This window comes from Symphalangus syndactylus, chromosome 18 (assembly GCF_028878055.3).
Source record: "Symphalangus syndactylus isolate Jambi chromosome 18, NHGRI_mSymSyn1-v2.1_pri, whole genome shotgun sequence".
Classification (NCBI taxonomy): domain Eukaryota; kingdom Metazoa; phylum Chordata; class Mammalia; order Primates; family Hylobatidae; genus Symphalangus; species Symphalangus syndactylus.
Window position 1 is genome coordinate 57,131,097 of NC_072440.2, and position 21,147 is coordinate 57,152,243.

The following is a 21,147-nucleotide window of genomic DNA, read 5'->3' on the forward strand; positions in this document are numbered from 1 at the left end:
ATTGCCAGGTCAGCCTTGCCTTGTGCTGCTTTTGTCCTACCTCAGGTGCAGCCCTACTTGCCGCAGGGCCTTATAAGTTGCTTCTGGGACAGCTTGGAAGTACGGTGAGTGACTGTTCCAGGAAAATGCTCTGCCCCTGGGAAGCCTGGAGCTAGTGAGTAATCTGGGTGGCCCTGCAGAGATGCGTTCACACTGTGAGCTTTACAGCTTCAGTAGCACCCCTTTATTGGCCTTCTTCCTTCCACATCACTTGAATTTTCCCTCCTTCCTGACATAGTATCACGAATTACTTATCTTGCCTCAGGTTCCTCTTCCAAGGACCCAAGTAAGACAGGCCTGCCCAGTGTATAGGGAGCAGTGGTTGTGGAGGCTACTTCATCTCTAGGAGTCTCATGTAACCTCTTCTTCCTTTCAGATGATGCAGAACTTACTCTTGGAAGAAGGCGGCCTGGTCCAGGTGGAGAGCGTCAACCTTCAAGTGGCCACCTACTCCAAATTCCAACCTCAGAGCCCTGACTTCTTGGACATCACCAACCCCAAAGCTGTGTATCTTTTTCAAATAAGCGGAGTTCTTTTAGACAAAGGAGAGTGTGCTGGCGGTTGTTAAACATCATGTACTGTATTGAATCTGTGTCTGCTTTGGGGATAACACATTTGTGATTCAAGTTGTGATTTGAGAATAATGGGGTTCAGCTAGCACATCTGCGTGGCCCTGGCCAAGTGCACTGGGTGCTGTCTGGGCCACCTCTGTCACTTTCCAGACATTTCCTGGAGACCACAATGAAGCCCTTCTTTCAATTGGTCTGTGTTACCTGGCACAAAGCCAGGATGCACAGTATGTCCAGTGGAAGGAGGGAGCAGCTCATCTGCCTTCAGCTCCAGCCCCTTCTGTGGCTCCCTAGTACCTCCGCCCAGCGGTGCACTGGCCTGTCAACCTCACTGCATGCCAGCCTGAGAGCTGATTCACTCCAGGCCAATAGGTAGCAATGACTGCAGTTTCCATGTCACCAAGCAGAAAGCAAAGGTATCAGGTTTTCGTGGATTCTTTATGTTCACCTCTGAACTTAAGCCAGGTGTATGTGTTGACAGAATCAGGAAGTAGGCAGTGCAGGTACGGGACGGTGCTGTGTGCACCAATCAAGATCTCTAGCTCCATGGCCCTGATTTTTCCTGTTAAGATCATGGCATAAGAGTGGCCACTCCATTCTACTTCTTTTTTTTTTTAATTTTTTTTTTTTAATGAATACTTGAAAAAACAAACAGTTGAACAACACAGACAGAAAGTTAAGAAAAGCTGCCTCCCTTCCCAGTAGCCCTCTCTCCAGATGTTTTCTTAGGAGCAAGGCGCTGCTGGTTGTGCTCTGGATGCATATGGGCCGTGTATATTCTTTGCTGCCCATGTTCTGGACACGATGGCCTTGTTGAGCCTCCTGTCCCACAGGCAGAGGGATGTCCTATGGGAAGAGCTAGTTAACTTGTCCGTCAGAGCTCTAACCTAGACATGCTTGTTTGGCTGTCAGTGACCAGGAATGGGCCATGCCCATTTTCTCAGGGTTTTTACATGTGTTGCAATGCACACTTTTTTTTTGAGATGGAGTCTCACTCTGTTGCTCAGGTTGGAGTGCAGTGGCACAGTCTCAGCTAACTGCAAACTCTGCCTCCCAGATTCAAGTGATTCTCCTGCCTCAGCCTCCTGAGTAGCTGGGATTACAGGTGTGCACCACCACGCCCGGCTAATTTTTGTATTTTTAGTAGAGATGGAGTTTCACCATGTTGCCTAAGCTGGTCTCAAACTCCTGACCTCAGGTGCTCCACCTGCCTCAGCCTCCCAAAGTGCTGGGATGACGTGCATGAGCCACTGCGCCCTGCCCCAATGCAGACTTACCAGGTTGATCTCAGATGCTGTTTTTGTCAGCACAATTAACTTGTTAGTGTGTGGAGAAAGGGCGTCACTTCCATCAGTTGAGAGCCTGGTGTTTTCTGGTCCGGCTGAGGTCTGGATGAAAGCGGTCTTGGCGCTGAGCAGAGAAAGTGGGAAGCTGGTGCTGCAGCAGGTGCCAGAGTATGCAGAGGCCAGCCATATGGGGAGCCAGCCCTGCCCGCACAGGCCTCGTGTTCTCAGCCTGAGGGCTCTGGCTCTGCTCCTCCAGCTGCCGCAGTGGAAGTCAGAGAAGATTCCCTGGCAGGGTCACTAGAGGAGTGGAGGGAAGGGCACTCTACCGTGGCACTTCATGTGTGGGAGCAAAGAAAGCATCCGCCACATAAGGCACTTTTCACAAAGTTGCTCTGGTTCTGGAAAGCTGTTTGACCAAGTGAGGTGAACCTAGATAGCCTCACCCTTTCATCCTCAAGTTAGACTCTCACAGTGGCAGGCTCTGGAGCCACGTTTCATGTGACCTTTTTATGTAAAGTAATTCAGCAAATTGATGAGGAAGACATGGTTAAAATATTCCACCTGAATAGACATTTCCTTGTGTGGGCATTTGGGTTCTACAGTTTTACTGTTATAAAAAGTATATTCTGGTTTATTTAAATTTTTATTAACTAAAGTTATCAGCTCAAAAGATAGAAACAACAAAAGTATAAATGAAAGCATCTTTGATTTTGAGGAACTTTTGAGAGGACCTGTCTGACTCATTAAATCTTTTTTGTTCTTTTGTACTCCCATAGGATTTTTTAAAATCCCACGGTATAATTTGTATACAATAAAATGCACACAGTTCAGCCAGTTTGAAAATGTATACACCCATGTAACCAGAACATTTCCATGTTCCCAAAAGGTCCTTTTCTGCCAGTACCCACCTGATCCCCTGGCCCGGAAACCTCTCAGCTACCTCCCATCCTCATAGATCTGTCTTTCTCAGGGTTCTATGTGGATGGAATCTCACTGCCTTTTTGTGGTTGGTTATTTCCCCTTCCCCCAGCTTGGCATTTGTGAGATTCATCCATATTATTGCATATTAGGAGTTCCATCCTTCTTTATTGTCAAGTAGTACTTCATTGTATTAAAGCTTCGTGTTTGAAGTACCATCATGATATAGTCTCTGCCTACCAGTAATCATCTAACCCCTCATGGAAACTTGTTTCAGATTAAGGTATCCATCTTGCCATGTTGCCTTGACAGTGTGTCTGCAGATTAGAAAACGCACTTAGGAACTTTGCCTGTCTGACCACCGGGGATGTGATTGCCATCAACTATAATGAAAAGGTGAGCCCAGTTCATGCAGGTCATGCCTGACAAGAGCCACCTGCAGTGTCCATTCTAATGTTTGAATGGGGCTTCTTTTTAAGCAGCGTATGCCTGGATCTTATCACCTAATTACTGCCTACTGTTTGGTTATTAGGTTTTCCCGGGTTCATATTTAGAGCCCTAATTCATTTGGTAACTCTGTTTTGAGGATAGATTGCATTTACAGGGGAACATTGATAGACTTATTAGTCATACCTCTGTGTACCTTGGTGGCAAGGCTGCTGGTTCTGTCTTGGTTTGAAAGGTCCCCACTGCACCTCTAATCTGAGCTAAACGCTTTGCGGGGCTGTGGAGACACAATAACAACCCTGCTGGGTCCTTGTCCTTGGGATCCCTGCCCCACAGAAGCTGACAGGCCCTTCAGTGGGGCCAAGTGCTGTGTGGCATCTGAGAAGCAGAGCCTGGCTCTGCCTTAGGGCAACACCTCCTAGGCTCACCTCTCCTCCTGGGAGCCCACATCCTCCTCCACCTCCTCCTGTTTTCTTCAGCTTCCGTTTTCACTTAGCAGCTTCTCTAGGCTTGACCTTTCTGACACAAGTCTCTCAGGTCTGAATGCCTCTGTTTTCATCCCTGATTTTATGCTGTTTAGGTGTCTGGATCTAGACAATTTAACTGTAAAGTGAAATGACAGGACTTACTCCAAAATTCAAGAAAGCATTCACTTTCCTATTACCTATGGGAACATGCCTGCAGGAGGATGTAATAGTTGGCAATCCTGCCATCAGGCTGTCCCACCACAGGCATGGAGCACAGTAATATAGGTGCCCCTATTCACTGTGACTGTTGACAATTGACCCTCCCACAGAGCTGTTGCCAGAGCTAGCCTTAGTGTTCAGGAGTGACCACAGCCTGGCTTGGCTGGGCTTTCCCTGAAGCTAGCACTTAGCTCCTTCACAGCACTCTCTGGTCCCTTCAGGGACTGGGCCTTCACAGCTGTGTCACAGCTGCCTGTGGTTTAGCCAGTTACTCCCTTGGTGTCAGTGCAGGGATCCAGCTTATTCTCTGGCAGTTTCCTCGTATTTGAGGTGTCTGACCTTATTTTTCAGTTTTGTGGGTTTCGAATCACACTTTCTTTTTTCCTTTTAATAAACTGAGAAATAATCTTGTTCCCTTTAGCTTTGTAGAGAACATTTTAGGTATCGTTTACCTTAACTGAATACTCTAAGCTTTTATAATTAATTACAGGCAGTTTAATGTTATTGTTTTTAATGTTAAGGTAGTAATACTAAATATAACTCCTAAACTGATGATAAAGGATAGCACTGATACTTTGCACTGTAAGGGAGGGTACATTATATAGAGTATATGTAAAATTGAAACACAGGTTTGAACTTCCACTTTTAGAAGTAGATACTCTAATGGGCCCTTCTGATTAATGTACTGTTGTGCTTATAGAGAATTTTAAAGACTCTAAGCTGGGTTGCCCTGAGGGCAGATGGCCATATCAGTGCTCTAGTGGGAGATCTGAATCAGAGATCAGGATTGAACTGGAACCCTTAAAAGCAGTAAAATAGACACAGAGGTGGGTGTTGTCATTGTCTCAGGAGAAATAAACACAGATCCTCTCTGGAAAAAGCACTCCGGTTTAGTTAAGTCTTTGGGATTGCTGTCAATTGAACAAGCAAAGAACGCATAATTTAACCACAGCAAAGCAGAGACAGTAAAAATTAGATCCCTAAGGAAATCGGCATTAGAATTTCTAGATACAAATGTAAAATAATTAGATATAAAATGTTCAAAGATATTTTTAAAAATGGAATTATAATAGCGAGCAACAAAAGGCTATCAAAAATAACCAGAAAGATTTGAAAAACAAAACGTTAAACAACAGCTATAAAAGAGTTAATGGAAGATGAATCTGAAGAAATAACAGAATTTCACACAGAGGAGCAAGGGGGATGGAACATATGAGAGCCTGAGATGTTGAAGACACTGAGAAAGTCAAACATGCTCATTGCAATCTCAGTAGGAAAGAATGGAGGAATTGCAATAATCTGAAGAGATGGTAACTGAAATTGATTTAGAATTGGTGGTCTGCCCATCACTACAGGAAATTTATAATGTATAACAAACAGAATAAGCTACAGGTAGAAAATACCAAATACAGAGAGGTAAGCAGGGAGAAAACACAGTACCTTCAGAAGAACAGCAAGTAGCATGTCTTTGAATAGCAACAGTTACAGCCAGTATCAAGTAACTATCATCAAAACCTTCCTTAAAGAATAAGGGCAAAGTAAAAATATTTTCAGATGAACCAAATCTGAGAGAGGTTATTTACCAATGGAATTTTAAAAGCATGTACTTTAGGAATAAGCATTATCCTAGAAGGAAAGCAAGAAGGAATAGGGAATAAATAAACTGGCAAATATGAATCCAGGGTAAATGTTGCCATATAAAGCAGTAATAATGTTTAATGTGTGAAGCTTAAAAAATGACATCCAAAATGTTGGAAAAGAGTAAGTCTTTAGACTTGCTCTCTTTTTTTTTTTTGAGAGAGTCTGTCTTTGTCTCACCCTGGCTGGAGTGCAGTGGCGCAATCTTGGTTCACTGCAGCTACCACCTCCTGGGTTCGAGTGATTCTCCTGTCTCATCTCAGCCACCTGAGTAGCTGGGACTACAGGCATGTGCCACCACATAGGGCTAATTTTGTATTTTTAGTAGAGACGAGGTTTCACCATGTTGGCCAGGCTGGTCTCGAACTCCTGACCTCAGGTGATCCATCAGCCTCAGCCTCCCAAAGTGCTGGGATTATAAATGTGAGCCACCGCGCTCGGCCTAGACTTACTCTCTTGAGAGAGTTGTTTAGAATTAAAGTGTTCTCTGTTTACAATTCAATAAAGTTAATAAAAAAGATAGCTGAAGCTGGGTGTGGTAGCTCACACCTGTAATCCCAGCAATTTGGGAGGCTGAGGTGGGCGGATCACTTAAGTCCAGGAGTTTGAGACCAGACTGGGCAACATGGCAAAACCCCATCTCGACAAAAAATATAAAAATTAGCTGGGCATGGTGGCATGCACCTGTAGTCCCAGCTACTCGGGAGGCTGAAGTGGGAGGATCACTTGAGTCCGGGAGGCAGAAGTTACAGTGAACAGTGACCGTGCCACTGCACTCCAGCCTAGGTGATAAAGCGAGACCTTGCCTCAAACAAAAAAAAAGCAAACCCTGAAAAGTCTACATACATATTGAATGTTTAAAAACATAAAATGACTTAGATAAAGCAAATATCTTGAAAGATAAAACTGTGAAAACTTTTATACTAAGAAATGAGCCAACTTATTTGACACTGATAAATTATTTCTTAGAGAAAAGTGTAATTGAAGTTTGACTAAAGAAAAAAAAAACAGCCTAAATAATTGTATAGCCAGTCAAGTAATTCAATCAGAAAAATCTTAATCCAGGAAACCCAGGCCCAGATGGTTATATATGCAAGTTCTTCCTCACACGCAAGAAATAAATTGCTCTTGGATATTCTAAAAATAGAGAAAGAAAATATTCCCCAGCTCATTCTCTGAGGTCAGTATAGCCTTGATCACCAAAACCACACAAGGATAGGAGAAAGGTAAACTACAGATCATTGTCACTTGATACAGATACATAGATTGTAAATAAAATATTGACAAAAGAATCTGGTCATATATATAAGGAAGATTCTATATGGCAGCTGAGTGTAATAAAGCTCCAGTAGTTAAGATGCCATATGGCATTGGTTCTGGAATAGACAAGTAGGCCAGTGGAACAAAGCTTTATATACAAAGAATCTTGGTCCACCACTGAGGCAGCATTGATGTCACCAGGCAAAGGAGATAACTGGGGTTGGGGAATCTGGGATATTGACTATTCCTAAGATGAAAAAACAAATTGAGTTCCTAACTCACACCATAGTCAAAAATAAATTGCAGATGAATGGGTAAATAATATGTGGTATACACATACAATGTAATATTATTCAACATTAAAAAGGAAGGGAATTCTGACACATGCTACCACATGGATGAACATTCTGCTCAGTGAAATAAACCAGATGCAGACAGACAAATACTGCATTCCGCTTACATGAGTACTTAGAGTAGTCAAATTCATGGGAGACAGAAAGTAGAATCACCTGGACACCATGGCTCACACCTGGCATCCCAGCACTTTGGGAGGCGAAGGTTGGAGGATTGTTTGAGCCTGGGAGTTTGAGAGTAGCCTGGGTAACATAGTGTGATCCTGTCACTACAAAAAATTAATGCAAAAATTTTAAAATTAGCTGGGCGTGGTGGCATGTGCCTAGTTACAGCTATTCAGGAGGCTGAGGCGGGAAGATGAGTTAAGTCTGCAGTGAGCCAGGGTCATGGCACTGCACTCCAGCCTGGGGGACAGAGCAAGACCCTGCCTCAAGGAAAAAAAAAAAAAAGAAAGAATGGTGGTTGCCAGGGCCTCGAGGAAGCAGAATCAAAAGTGAATGTTTAGAAATGTATAGTAATTTGGCATTGTCATAACCTCCACACACATGGCCACAGAACCAGTCCTTGTCCTGGTGAGCTCTGGGCGTCTGGTGTGTGTTGTGTCTTGCTTCTGTGCAGGAGGACCCCATGGCAGTCCAGCAGACTGCACATTTTTAAAAACTAGGTCTTCCCAGGTAGTTTGAGGAGCACCAACCTAGAAAATTGGTCCCATAGTTTAAAAAAAAAGTGTTTAATATTATGCCAGTACATAAAAGTAAATGGAAATGTCACAGGAATATTTATCCTTACTAAATGCAATACATTCTGGTACTTCTAGAGTACTACCTTCCAATTCTTTCCTTTTCAATTCTGTTGCAGCCCTGTTGGTTTTATGACCCACTGATTGGTTGTGGCCTGCAATTTGAAAACGTGAAAACAGTAGAGAAGCATGAGCCAAGCCCTAGGAGACATGTTTGAATGTTTATAGTAGTGTCATTAACATAGCAAAATGATTGGAAACAGGCCGGATGCTCAGTGGATAAGTGGTAGTATATCCACACAATGACAGATCCTTTTTTTATTCCTTGTCTATTCAATAATTATGACACTTTTAAAAGTAGATTTGGCCCTGCTTAGGTTTTTTTTTTAAGTGGTGGTACTATCCAGACTTTTTAAAATGGCTGTAAAAGCAGGACATACTGGCTGGGCGTGGTGGCTCACGCCTGTAATCCTAGCACTTTGGGAGGCTGAGGCGGGTGGATCACAAGGTCACGAGTTCAAGGCCAGCCTGGCCAACATAGTGAAACCCCATCTCTACCAAAAACACAAAAATTAGCTGGGTGTGGTGGCACGCACCTGTAGTCCCAGTTACTTGGGAGGCTGAGGCAAAAGAATCACTTGAACCCGGGAGGCTGAGGTTGCAGTGAGCCGAGACTGCACCATTGTACTCCAGCTTGGGCGCCAGAGCGAGCCTCCATCTCTTAAAAAAAACAAAACAAAACAAAAAAGCAAGACAGACTTTAGATAAAAGCAAAGAACCTGAAATGATGCAGGAAAAAGTAGATAGGGCCACTTTTAATTTCTATGCTTCTGTAGTTTTTTTTTTTTTTTTTTTTTAGATGGAGTCTCACTCTGTTGCCCAGGCTGGAGTACAGTGGCGTGATCTCAGCTTACTGCAAGCTCCACCTCCTGGGTTTACACCATTCTCCTGCCTCAGCCTCCTGAATAGCTAGGACTACAGGCACCTGCCACCACTCCCAGCTAATTTTTTGTATTTTTTAGTAGAGACGGGGTTTCACCATGTTAGCCAGGATGGTCTCGTTCGCCTGACCTCGTGATCTGCCCTCCTCGGCCTCCCAAAATGCTGGGATTACAGGCGTGAGCCACCACGCACGGCCCTGCTTCTGGACATTTTTTATGTGCATTTTTTACATACGTGAGGTCATCTTAGACACAGGCAACGTGACTGGTTTTAAAATTATTTTCCTGTTGGCTGCGTAGCATACCATTGTATAACTATAAATTTATATATGAAGAAATATAATTCAGCTGCATTTTGAGGATACAGACAGTCCCTGACTATGGTTCTACCTAGAATTTTTCAACTTTATTATGATGCAAACATGATACACATTCAGTAAAAACCATACTTTGAATACCTATACAACCATTCTGTTTTTGATTTTCAGTACAGTATTCAATAAATTACATGAGTTATTCAACATTTTATTATAAAATAAGCTTTACAGTAGATGATTTTGCCCAACTGTAGGCTAATGTATGTGTTCTGAGAATGGTTAAGGCAGGCTGCACTATGATGTTTGGTAGGTTAGGAATATTAATACATTTTTAACTTATGATAAGTTTATGGGACTTGGTTCCATCGTAAGTCAAGGAGCATCTGTACAGTGGTATTAGTGACATTGGTATGAGCATTCTTAGGATTTTCTCATTGGGTATAGCTAGTTATTTACTTAGAATAAATTTCGAAGGCCGAGTGCGGTGGCTTACGTCTGTAATCCCAGTTCTTTGTATGGCCGAGGTGGGTGGATCACCTGAGGTCAGGATTTCGAGACCAGCCTGGCCAACATGGTGAAACCCCATCTCTACAACAATACAAAAATTAGCCAGGTGTGGTGGCGCATGCCTATAGTCCCAGCTACTAGGGAGGCTGAGGCAGGAGAAGTGCTTGAATCCTGGAGGCAGAGGTTGCAGTGAGCCGAGATTGCACCACTGCACTCCAGCCTGGGCGACAGAGCGAGATTCTGTCCAAAAATAAATAAATAAAATAAATATTAAAGTTCCAGAAGTGAACTTTCTGGGTTAAAGGTTGTTAGTGTCTTTTGCAGTTAGCTGTATAACTACCTTGTCTAACTTGAACCACATCTGGGGAACAGCATCTCTTCAGCGATGGGCACAGGGCAGCCTGTCCCTTATGGCAGGGTTGTCACAGCAAGAAGTGCAGCTGTAGGTTGTGTCATGGGCATGAATGCTGTGTCATTCGCAGGAGCCAGTAGAGCCACAGTAACATGGACAGCGACAGCTCCAGTGCTGCCAGGAAACCATCCAACTGATTTCTGTGTTTGCCCCACAGATCTACGAACTGCGTGTGATGGAGACCAAACCCGACAAGGCAGTGTCCATCATTGAGTGTGACATGAACGTGAGTGGCTCTGTCCAGTTACAGTGAGCCTGGGCCCTGGGAGGATGGGCAGTTGGTGACCACTGCAGCCCAGGGTGTCAGGAGGGCATCAAACAGCCCGTGGGACTCTGGGTAAAGAGAAAGAAGATGCTGTCAGAACATCATGAGGAGACTGTGACCTTGTGATCTATCTCAGGGCCAGTTGGGGCAACAGAGTTTGCTGCCAGTGCTGCCATGGTTAGCTCTGACCCGCTGAGGAGTGAATATTCTATTTTTTTTGAGACGGAGTTTCACTCCTGTTGCCCAGGCTGGAGTGCAGTGGTGCGATCTTGGCTCACTACAACCTCCACCTCCCAGGTTCAAGCGATTCTCCTGCCTCAGCCTCCCGAGTAGCTGGGATCACAGGCATGTGCCACCATGCCCGGCTAGTTTTTTATTTTAGTAGAGATGGGGTTTTACCATGTTGGCCAAGCTGGTCTCAAACTCCTGACCTCAGGTAATCCACCCGCCTTGGCCTCCCAAAGTGCTGAGATTACAGGCGTGGGCCACTGCGCCCGGCCGAGGAGTGAATATGCTTAAGAGGTAAGGAAGTGTACTGAACCTTCTGAGTAGGAATGAAATGCTGATGCACACAGCATCCTGGTTGTATTACTAGGGAATACTGCTAAGCAAAAAAGGCCAATCCCAAAAAGTTACTTCATTATATAACATCCTCAAAGTGACAACTTTAGAAGTGGAAGATAGACTAGTAGTTGCCAGGGCTTAGGACTGGTGGAGGGGGCTGGGAGACAGCTGGGTATGGTTATAAAAAGACAACACGGGCAATCCTAGTGGTGGTGAAACTGTTCTACATCTCAACTGTGGTGGATACATGCCCTACACAGTGATTACATTGTGTAGAACTAAAGATACGCATGAACAAAAACATGTAAAACTGGGGAAATCTGAATAACAGCAGTGGGTTGTGCCAGTGTTGATATCCTGGCAGCAATACTTTACTGTAATTTTGTAAGATGCTACCATTGGGAAAACTGGGCAAGTGTACAAGGCATCTTCGTATTATTTCTTAAAACTGCATGTGAATCTACAGTTGTCTCAATTAAAAACAAAAAAGATAAGGAAGCCAAGGGTGACCATGTCTCAATATTTTACTTTTAAAATCCTGGAAACACAGGTGGACTTTGATGCTCCCCTGGGCTACAAAGAACCCGAAAGACAAGTCCAGCATGAAGAGTCGACAGTAAGTGTTATCCCCAGTGTCCTTTGCTGTCCTGCTGCACGCTGCTTTTGAGTTCCTGGCAGTGGCTCGTGGGTGGCCTCTGCTGGTGTTGGTGTAGTCATATCCTCTGCATCCCTTCCAGCCATGCTTCCGGGGGACATCCTAGCCGGGGGTGGGGGTGAGAGGGAAGCTGAGTGTCCCTGCTGAGGATCTTACCTGTTTTTCTTTTTCACTGTCAGGAAGGTGAAGCCGACCACAGTGGCTATGCTGGAGAGCTGGGCTTCCGCGTGAGTACCAGACCACTTGACTTACATTGCTGTGCCCTCTGCTTCTTGAAATTGGAGCACTCACTCAGAGTGTTCTCCATGATGCTCGATGGACATCAGCAGGGGCTAGGCCTCTGGGTACCTGTGCACATGCAAATCTGCCACTTGCTGAGTTACCAAACCCTTTTGTATCCACTCTCTCCTGGAATCTTCCCAACAGCCCCATAAGGCAGCCCAGATTTTTAAGAATTTCTAACCTACCGAAGAGTTTAAATAGTACAGTACACATATACTCTTCCCTTAGGTTCACCAAAAGTTACCACATTTACTTTCTCTCTCTTGTAAATCATGTTTCCTTTTTTCTTTGCCTGTACCATGTAGGTTGCAAACATGACCCTTAGCATAACCACTGGCAAGGCTCCATGGGAAACAGGTGGAGGTGGCTCATGTGTGGGCACTGAGGTAGCAGGAGGTGCCAGGAAGCAGCAGAGAGGGCAGAATGATGGGAAGCTGAGCTATGGGGCAGTCACAACAGTAGCCTTAGCCCACCCATAGAGCTTGGACTGGGTGGCCCTGCAGAGGCAGGGATCAGGCATTTTAACCCAACACTGACTGCTGGCTGCCCTTGGCCAAGTGGCTCTCTTCAGCTCATGGCCACCCCCTGAGGAACAGGGCAGAGTTCTTAGCTGCCAGCACCCCAGCAGTTGAGGAGTCAGGGCTTCAGTCCTGAAGGGGTCTGCACAGCACCCCCAGCTCACATCGCTGCAGCGATCTCCAAGCAAAGGACATACCGTCCTCACACTTGGGCTCATTATATGACTCACGTACTTCCTGTCTAGGCTTTCTCTGGATCTGGCAATAGACTGGATGGAAAGAAGAAAGGGGTAGAGCCCAGCCCCTCCCCAATCAAGCCTGGAGATATTAAAAGGTATGTCTGTCCTGGCTCTCCTCCAGGACAGGAGGAGGATCTGTGCCAGCCCCCTGGGGTCGGGCAGCCTCACCCCAGTTCTGGAGACAAAGCCTGGGTCAGTAGTCTCCCAAGGGACGAAAACCCTTAGCTGCTCTCCTTGGTGGGGTGGAGCACAACATGTCCCTCCTTCCACAGTGCCACCCCCAGTACCACTGTGGTCCAGCCTCTCTCCATACCTCCAATTCAGCCTCTTCTTGCCCCCACTGGCTTTCCTAAGATGCACGTCTGATCAGATCTGTCTCTTACTCAAAACCTTTCTGGTCCCTATTTGGTGATCTGCCTATTTTCCTGTTTTGTGACTTTGAATTATTAATCAGGTCACATTATCTCAGTTCCCCTGAAAGTTCCCTGAGGAGCTACTTCAGATGTGCTTCTGTTGCTGGGTCCAGGGACCCACAGCAGACCCTTCCTCTGGTGGCCATCATGGCAGGGGCAGGGCTGAGGTGTGTTAGTTGTCTGTTGTGTGTGTGAAATCAGAATACTGGAGTGAGAGTCTAGCCACCTCAGAGGGTTCTGTGAAGCTCAGGACAGTGAGAGTGAGGGCTTCCCAATCCTTCAGATGACCCCTCTCCATAGACAGGTACAGAGTCTAAAGCCCCTGGCCCTATACCCAATGTTGATACCAAACCAAGAAGTCAGTTACTTTCTGCTTCCCTCCTGGGAGGATGCCAGGAAGCACCAAAGGGCCCAGGTGGGGTGCAGCAGCATCTTTTCTGCATTCCTCTTGACTGTCAAAAATGAATTTTAGTCCTTTTTTCCTGGAAATAACATTTCTGTGTCTCTCTGTCTCTTCTTACAGAGGAATTCCCAATTATGAATTTAAACTTGGTAAGATAACTTTCATCAGAAATTCACGTCCCCTTGTCAAAAAGGTTGAAGAGGTGAGTGTATTTCCTTGTATTTCCTTGGTTGGTAGTGAGGAGATTTATTTGCTAGTGATGACTGAAGTTCTTGGCATTCCGAGTAGGGGTGTGTATTAGTCTGTTTCCAAGCTGCTGGTAAAGACATACCCAAGACTGGGCAATTTACAAAAGAAAGAGGTTTAATGGACTTACAGTTCACATGGCTGGGGAGGCCTCACAATCATGGCAGAAGGCAAGGAGGAGCAAGTCACATCTTACATGGATGGTAGCAGGCAGAGAAAAAGCTGGTGCAGGGAAACACCTCCTTATAAAACCATCAGATCTCATGAGACTTATTCACTATCACGATAACAGCACGGAAAAGACCTGCTCTCATGACTCAGTTACCTCCCACCGACTCAGTTACCTCCCACCTGGTCCCTCCCACAACACGTGGGAATTTGAGATGAGATTTGGGTGGGGACGCAGCCAAACCACATCAGGGTGTCATGTTTTCCCTTTCCTAGGGTCCCTCTGCTCCCTGGTGCCCTGTTTTTTTATGTAGAGCTGGTGTGGGGTGTGTGAAACAGAAGACTTGCAGCATGGGGGTCAGGAGCTCTGTCTTGCTCTAGAGCTGACTCCAGGCTCTGTTATCACAGAACTGTGTGCCCTGGATGGGCTTCCTCTTCCAACAGAGACCTTGAACTTCAAATATAGGCAGCACCTTCTAGTGGAGCAGGGTGGTGGTGGGACAGAGGAAGGCAAGGGCTGAGCATCCTGTAGACATGGGCACTTTGTGGGAGTGTGGCCAGGCCTGGCAGCAACTGGAATGCAGTCACCTCTGTGTGATAAGGATTTCTACAACACCAGTGCTTCAGACCCATGGCTCTCCTGGTTCCTTTTCTCAAAGGATTGGACCCTTGAGGATCCAGGAGTAGGGCAGAGGGCAGATGTACTGAGCCACCCATTCAGGACCAGCTGCTACATGGGACCCATCCCGATTACTGAACTCCTCTCTAGCACTTGGGGTGGTTGGGGACAGAGACCACTGTGAAGTCTGCACACCTGGTCCTACTCACAACCACTTCTGGGCTCAATGTTCAAGTTGAAACAGCATTGGGCATTGGGACCTTTCAGGCTCAGAGGAGCAAACATAGTGGCCAGTCAGACCTCACCCTCCAGCTCCTCCTTCAGGCACCATCCAGGCTTCACCAGCTACAGGCTGCCTTTCTCACTAAAAGCCAGTGCCTGACTCAGACCTAAGACCTCAGCGTGGGACGTCCCCCAGGCTGACTGTGACCTGATTGTTGCAAATTTACAGAAGGCGGGGGAGGCCAGTGGGCACAGCAGGCCTGTTTGACATAAATATGTATTTAAGAAGTATATGTTTAAAGATGGGATTGAAGACATATTTAGCTCTACTCCATCCTGCAGCCCCACTAAGGCTGTGGCTAAAGGTCATGAGGTAAGAAAGACAGTGGAAGAGGAGGCAACTACAAGGCTTTGGAAGCCCCAGGTACCTTAGTAGACCATAGAAAGCCTAGAAGTAGTTCTGTGTAGATTGTAGAATTCTCAAAAGGCACCTCTAGAAATGAGGGACTAAAGACAGAATTCTGTTACTAAGCAGTTAGAGCTGCATTACCCTCCCTCCCCCACCCCTGAAGGCTGGAGGCTTGACTCCAGTAGGTCTCTAGACTACTACCTCTAAAGTGAAGGCCACAGTCAGAAAGCTTCCCATTCCAACATCTAAATAATAGAGGATTTGTGGGAAGAACAGCCACAGAAACCAAAGGAGCAGAAATCATCAGGGAAATAGTTTCCCCAAAGATGGGCACAAGTTTACAGATTTGAAGGGCCCACTGAGTTCCAGCAAAATGAATGAAAATAGCCCCACTTTGAGGCAAAGAAAGATCCTAAAGCTTCTGGAGAGAGAACAGAGGTATCACCATGGATCAAGGACCTCATCAGCCAAGCGCCATGGTTCACACCTGTAATCCCAACACTTGGGGAGGCTGATGTGGGAAGATCATTTGAGCCCAGGAGTTTGAGACCAGCCTGGGCAATATAGGGAGACTCTGTCTCTACAGAAAATTTTAAAAATTGGCCAAGCATGGCAGCACACACCTGTAGTCCCAGCTACTTTGATGCTGAGTTAGGAGCATCACTTGAGCCTGGGAAGTGGAGGCTGCTATGAGCTGAGATCACACCACCGCACTCCAGCCTGGGTAACAGTAAGACCCTATCTCCCAAAAAGAGGGACATCATCTTAGCAGGACACACAGGAAACTAGAAGATAGTGGAGCAATATACTCAAAATTCTGAGGGGAAATTTTTTCCAACCTAAAATTCTGTACCAACTCTTAGGAGCTGGATTGTGTCCCTCCAGTGTTTCTGTGTTGAAGCCCTAACCCCCAGTAACTCAGATAGGGCCATTTAAAGAAGCAATTAAGTTAAAATAAGACCATTAGAGTTGGCCCTAATTCAATCTGGTGTCCTTTTAAGAAGAGGAAATTTGGACATAGGAAGGGCCATGTGAGGACACAGCAAGAAGGCAGCCATCTGCAAGCCAAGGAAAAGGGCGTCAGAGGAAACCAAACCTGCTGACACCTTGATCCTGCACTTCTAGCCTCCAAAACTATGAAGAATAAATTTCTGTTGTTTGAGCCACCCTATCTTTGGCATTTTACATGGCAGCCCTAGCAGACTAACATACCAACCAGCCTATCAATGAAATATGAGACTAGAAAAAAGGAACTCACAAGAAGATAATCCTCATGCATCTTTTCTCAGGAAGCTCCTAGAAGGTGTCCCTCACTAAAATGAAGGAATAAGGTAGAAATAAGAAAGTCATAGAATCCAGGAAATAAGGAGCCCCCACTAACATGTACGGCACCTAGAGAAAGGCCAGTCCAGGTGCGGCAGGGCGAAGGCCCAGGAGACACAGGTTTGTCAAAACAGATGAACTCCATGCAATGCAGGCTGTGATTGAATATATAAAGAAGCCAAACACAGCTATTGACACCAGGATAAATGGAAGGCTGTGTGGCAAAGGAAGACTAAATGCAGCTGTGACTCAAATTTACATGAATGTTACCACATAAATACTAACCGTGCTCTATTGCAGGTATAACATGCTACAGTTAGTGGGGAGCCAGGTGCAGGGATGTGTGTTGAACATTCCAGAATCCTCTTCTTCCTAGGGAAAAGTTGAGATAATGCCTCAGACTGACTAGCAATAAAAGCATGTGAAAAAAAATATGTGCAGTTTTCAAAGGCTTGGGAAAAAACAATCCCTCTTTCTGCTGATGGAAGGATAGCTTAGTGGAATGTTTCTGAGGGCTGGTTGGTCTCTATATGTTAAAAGCATTAAAAGTGTGTACACACTTTGACCCAGGAATTTGAGGTCTAAAAAAAATCAGAGCTGTGTGCAAATACATTAAGCTGCTTACCACAGCAATGTCCACTGGTAGAAAACTGGCCCTCCTATGTGTTGGAATTTTTTTTTACAGAATTCATTTCTGTAGCCTTGGGAGTATACTAGACAGGAAGTTTATTGGCATGAGACTTCAGAATTAAGTGGGAAAACAATTCTTTAAGCATGTACAGAAAAGTGACCTGAAATGTTTTTGGGTGATGAACTTACAGATTTTTTTTTTTTTTTTTTTTTTGAGGCAGGGTCTTGCTCTGTTGCTCTGCCATCCAGGCTGGAGTGCAGTGGCACAATCATAGCTCACTATGGCCCTGGCTCAAACCATCCTCCCATCTCAGCCTCCCAAGTAGCTGGGACCATAGGCACATACCACACGGAGCTATTTTTGGTAGAAATGGGATCTCACTATGTTGCCCAGGCTGGTCTTGAACTCCTGGGCTCAAGCGATCCTCCCACCTTGGCCTCCCAAAGTGCTGGGATTACAGGTGTCAGCTACCATGTCCAGCCTGAGATATTTCTTATGAGTAATGTGGATGGTACGTGAGTCCATAGAGTAAGGCATTTATTGTAAACCTCCAGGGAGTCTGAAAATAGTATCTTCTCTTCACACCTAGGATGAAGCTGGAGGCAGATTCGTCGCTTTCTCTGGAGAAGGACAGTCGTTGCGTAAAAAGGGAAGAAAGCCCTAAGTGAGGACTGTTGGCTGATTGGAAAATAATAAAAGAATCATTTGCAACATCTTGGCTTTTAGTTACTGGCACTGACAGGGACAAGTCTCATCAGAGAATACTCTGTTACTTAAGATTTATTTAGAGTTACCTAAGAATTATCAAGTTTGACTTGGAAGTGGAGCAGCAGGACTTTGTAGTTGTAGGCTTGATTTGGGGAAAGACAAACAGCTGTCCCTGAGGGCCTGTAGGTAGCTGCCTCCTCACCTCTTCACGCTTTCAGCTTGAGGGGGGCTGCCACTGCCTCAGCAGGAGCAATTCTGCATCCCTAATTCTGTCAAAACCTATGGAGGTGACTAAATTGTCTAACATGAAGTGTTCTTTCTTTTTCTTCATTTATCCTTTCTTTTCCTAGGTCAATTGCATAGGTGTCAGTCTTTGGCCTAAAAAAAGGGTTTAAATAGACATATGTTCTATAAATAGTGGCTGTCCCACTACTGTGGCTGCAATTTAAGTATTTGACAAAGAATGTTTCTATTTTTATTTTACATATTTTTTTCAAAAACACCACTCAGAAGAACCTGATCTGAATGAGCTTGCACTTTTATTCTCATTTCATATGGACATAACTGGCTCTTTAGTGAACCTGTTCATACTGAAACAACTCCATGGAGAAGCAAACGTGAATGTTAGAATGAACAAATGCTAAAGAGATGTTCCTCTCTTTCCTTCTTCCCTACTCCCCAACTCCCAATTTTAATTTATTAAATCATCCAAGCTTCTGCTGGCCTGTCTTTATTTTTTATCAGTATTTATTTGGTCTTAGATCTTCACTTTCTATAACATGAGATCTTTTGACATGCTAATCTCATTATTTTAAATTTGTTCCCATGAGCTACTGTGCCTGGCCCCATTGGGAATAATTCTAAGCCAAGAATTTCAAGTAGGCTGGGCGCGGTGGCTCACGCTTGTAATCCCAGCACTTTGGGAGGCCGAGGCGGGCGGATCACGAGGTCAGGAGATCAAGACCATGGTGAAACGCCGTCTCTACTAAATACAAAAAAATTAGCCAGGCGTGGTGGCGGGCGCCTGTAGTCCCAGCTACTCGGAGAGGCCGAGGCAGGAGAATGGCGTGAACCCGGGAGGCAGAGCTTGCAGTGAGCCGAGATTGCACCACTGCACTCCAGCCTGGGCAACAGAGCGAGACTCCGTCTCAAAAAAAAAAAAAAAAAAAAAGAATTTCAAGTAAAAACAGCAATAACTAAAGCCTAAATCTAAATGATTAGGTACTAACACAGACTGGTGGTTGGGCCTCTGACCAGAACTGAAGGAAGGCCTGTTGGCAGGTGCCCCATGTTCCATCTCACCACTAGAAAAGTGTCCCTCTGGGGCCTCTCCTGGAGAAAGTAGGAAGAAACAAGGCTGCCTGATCCCTAGGTGGCAATGGCTAAGCCCAGCAGGGTCCCCCATGAGCCAGGGCTAACCCTGCTTCCAGGCATGGGGGTCCTGCCCTCGTCAGGGCCCCTCCAACACTCCAGAGAGGAGAGAATGGTGGCCCCAGGGTCTATCTACATGTCTTCAGTGAAGAGTATAAGTGTCATGATGTTCAGTACTTGGCCTGTGGCACAAACCATCATCACTGGAAATGGGCGTGGTTTTGGAAGGCGTGAGCACTGTGGGGACTTCCCTGACCCTCCACTGACAAAGTCTCAGTTTTACTAGCAGAGGGAGAAACCCTCCTTGGTGGGTAGACAGCTTTCATTTGCAGGATCACATCAGCTAACAGATTGTCACCTTATGCATAATGAAGAATGTTACAGTACCTCTGGCTCTGGGTTTTTGTCTTCACTAAGCAACACCTGCTGTGTATGCAGTGAAACGCCTGGTCCTTTGCTGGAGGCACACTCCCCTGCCTGGACCAGGATGGATTCCATTGCAGGGCCTTTTAATGACAGAGTGGGGCCAGTTGGAGCACTGATCCTGGTCATTACTCCTGCACCCTGGCCTGCAGTCTTCCTCTCAGTGTCTTATTTGGGCTTGGTCCTTGAGCCAGCTGCCTCAACAGCAGGACCCCTGGTAAAACTGCAGCTTTCTTTTTTTTTTTTTTTTGAGACGGAGTCTCGCTCTGTCACCCAGGCTGGAGTGCAGTGGCGCAATCTCGGCTCACTGCAAGCTCCGCCTCCTGGGTTCACGCCATCCTCCTGCCTCAGCCTCTCTGAGTAGCTGGGACTACAGGCGCCCGCCACCACGCCCGGCTAATTTTTTTGTATTTTTAGTAGAGACGGGGTTTCACCGTGGTCTCGATCTCCTGACCTCGTGATCCGCCCGCCTCGGCCTCCCAAAGTGCTGGGATTACAAGCGTGAGCCACCGCGCCCGGCCAAAACTGCAGCTTTCTGATCCACCTCCAGGGAGTCTGTCCCAGTGTCATTCCTGGGACTGGCCCAGCAGTCCCAGGATTTGTATCAGTGGATACTGAGGATTTGTTATCAGTGAAGAGGCAGAACCGCAGCATAGGTACTGCAGGGCGTTTCTGCAAGCCCACCAGCCTCCTCTTTACTTGCCTTTGTTGCCTCTTGTGCATTGCTCCTTTTTACAAACGTTCCGGCCAGGCACTGGAGCTCAGCCTATAATCCTAGCACTTTGGGAGGCCAAAGTGAGAGGGTCGCTTGAGGCCAAACTAGCCTGGGTAACTTAGCAAGTCGCCATCTTTACAAAAAAAAAATTAAAAATTAGCCTGGTGAGGCTGTGCATGCTTGTGGTCCCAGCTGTTCGGAGTCCCGGAGTTTCAGGTTTCAGTGAGCCATGAACACGCCATGCCACTGCACTAAGCCTGGGTGACACAGCAAGACCCTGTCTCAAAAAATGAATACGGTAAATGTTACATGTCTCCCGCACCCTTAGAATAGAACTACAGACATCCAAGCCACTCCTACCCCGCTCACCCCTGCTACACACCGCCTCCATACCTTTGACCGGCCTATGGCCGTACTCGGATTGCATTCTCAGCCTCCACTTCAAGCCTGCGTTCCCTGGGGAGGTCATTCAACCCTAGATCCACCACATGTCATGCCCAACCAACCTCGGTTACTTTGCGAGTTCACCTTCATCCTGAGTGGACGCTCAGGCAAGACCGCTGGAGCTGCAGATCTGGGAGGTTCGCTGCACCACCTTGATGCTCAGTATGTACTTTTGAAAATATACCGGATTGTTGAGATTTGAGAAAATCTCATAAAGCTGCTGAAAAGAACTGGCCAGAGCCGTGTGATTTTAGAGGCGGCTGACGTAAAGTAGCTGCGCGGCCCAGGATGCCCGCCTGGCCCGGGGTGAATGGCGAGGTCGTCGCGGTGGCCGCGTAGGCTCCGCGCCAGGCCTCGCCCGGGACTTACCCTGCGACCGCGGCCCTCCGCGCGCGCCGCAGCCGCCCTCGGTTGCT

The 21,147-nt window shown here is 46.2% G+C and overlaps 1 protein-coding gene and 1 long non-coding RNA gene across 4 annotated transcripts in view; one reads left to right on the forward strand and one right to left on the reverse strand.

The window, feature by feature from the left end:
- Positions 1-18,495, forward strand: part of UFD1 (ubiquitin recognition factor in ER associated degradation 1) — a 28,416-nt gene extending 9,921 nt beyond the window's left edge. For all 3 annotated transcript variants that reach the window (XM_055253652.2, XM_055253655.2, XM_055253654.2), the window contains 8 exons: positions 416-546; positions 3,136-3,208; positions 10,271-10,339; positions 11,493-11,558; positions 11,777-11,824; positions 12,643-12,731; positions 13,573-13,654; positions 17,660-18,495. In XM_055253652.2, coding sequence (XP_055109627.1) covers positions 416-546; positions 3,136-3,208; positions 10,271-10,339; positions 11,493-11,558; positions 11,777-11,824; positions 12,643-12,731; positions 13,573-13,654; positions 17,660-17,734 — 633 coding nt within the window. In that variant the 3' untranslated portion in view covers positions 17,735-18,495. The remainder of the gene's footprint in view (positions 1-415; positions 547-3,135; positions 3,209-10,270; positions 10,340-11,492; positions 11,559-11,776; positions 11,825-12,642; positions 12,732-13,572; positions 13,655-17,659) is intronic.
- LOC134733533 (uncharacterized) lies at positions 11,449-21,108 on the reverse strand. Its single transcript, XR_010117106.1, has 3 exons — positions 20,794-21,108; positions 16,725-16,811; positions 11,449-11,699 (listed from the first exon to the last, which is right to left on the reverse strand). It is a non-coding gene; the product is annotated as an uncharacterized lncRNA (long non-coding RNA).
- Positions 21,109-21,147: the final 39 nt, after the last annotated feature.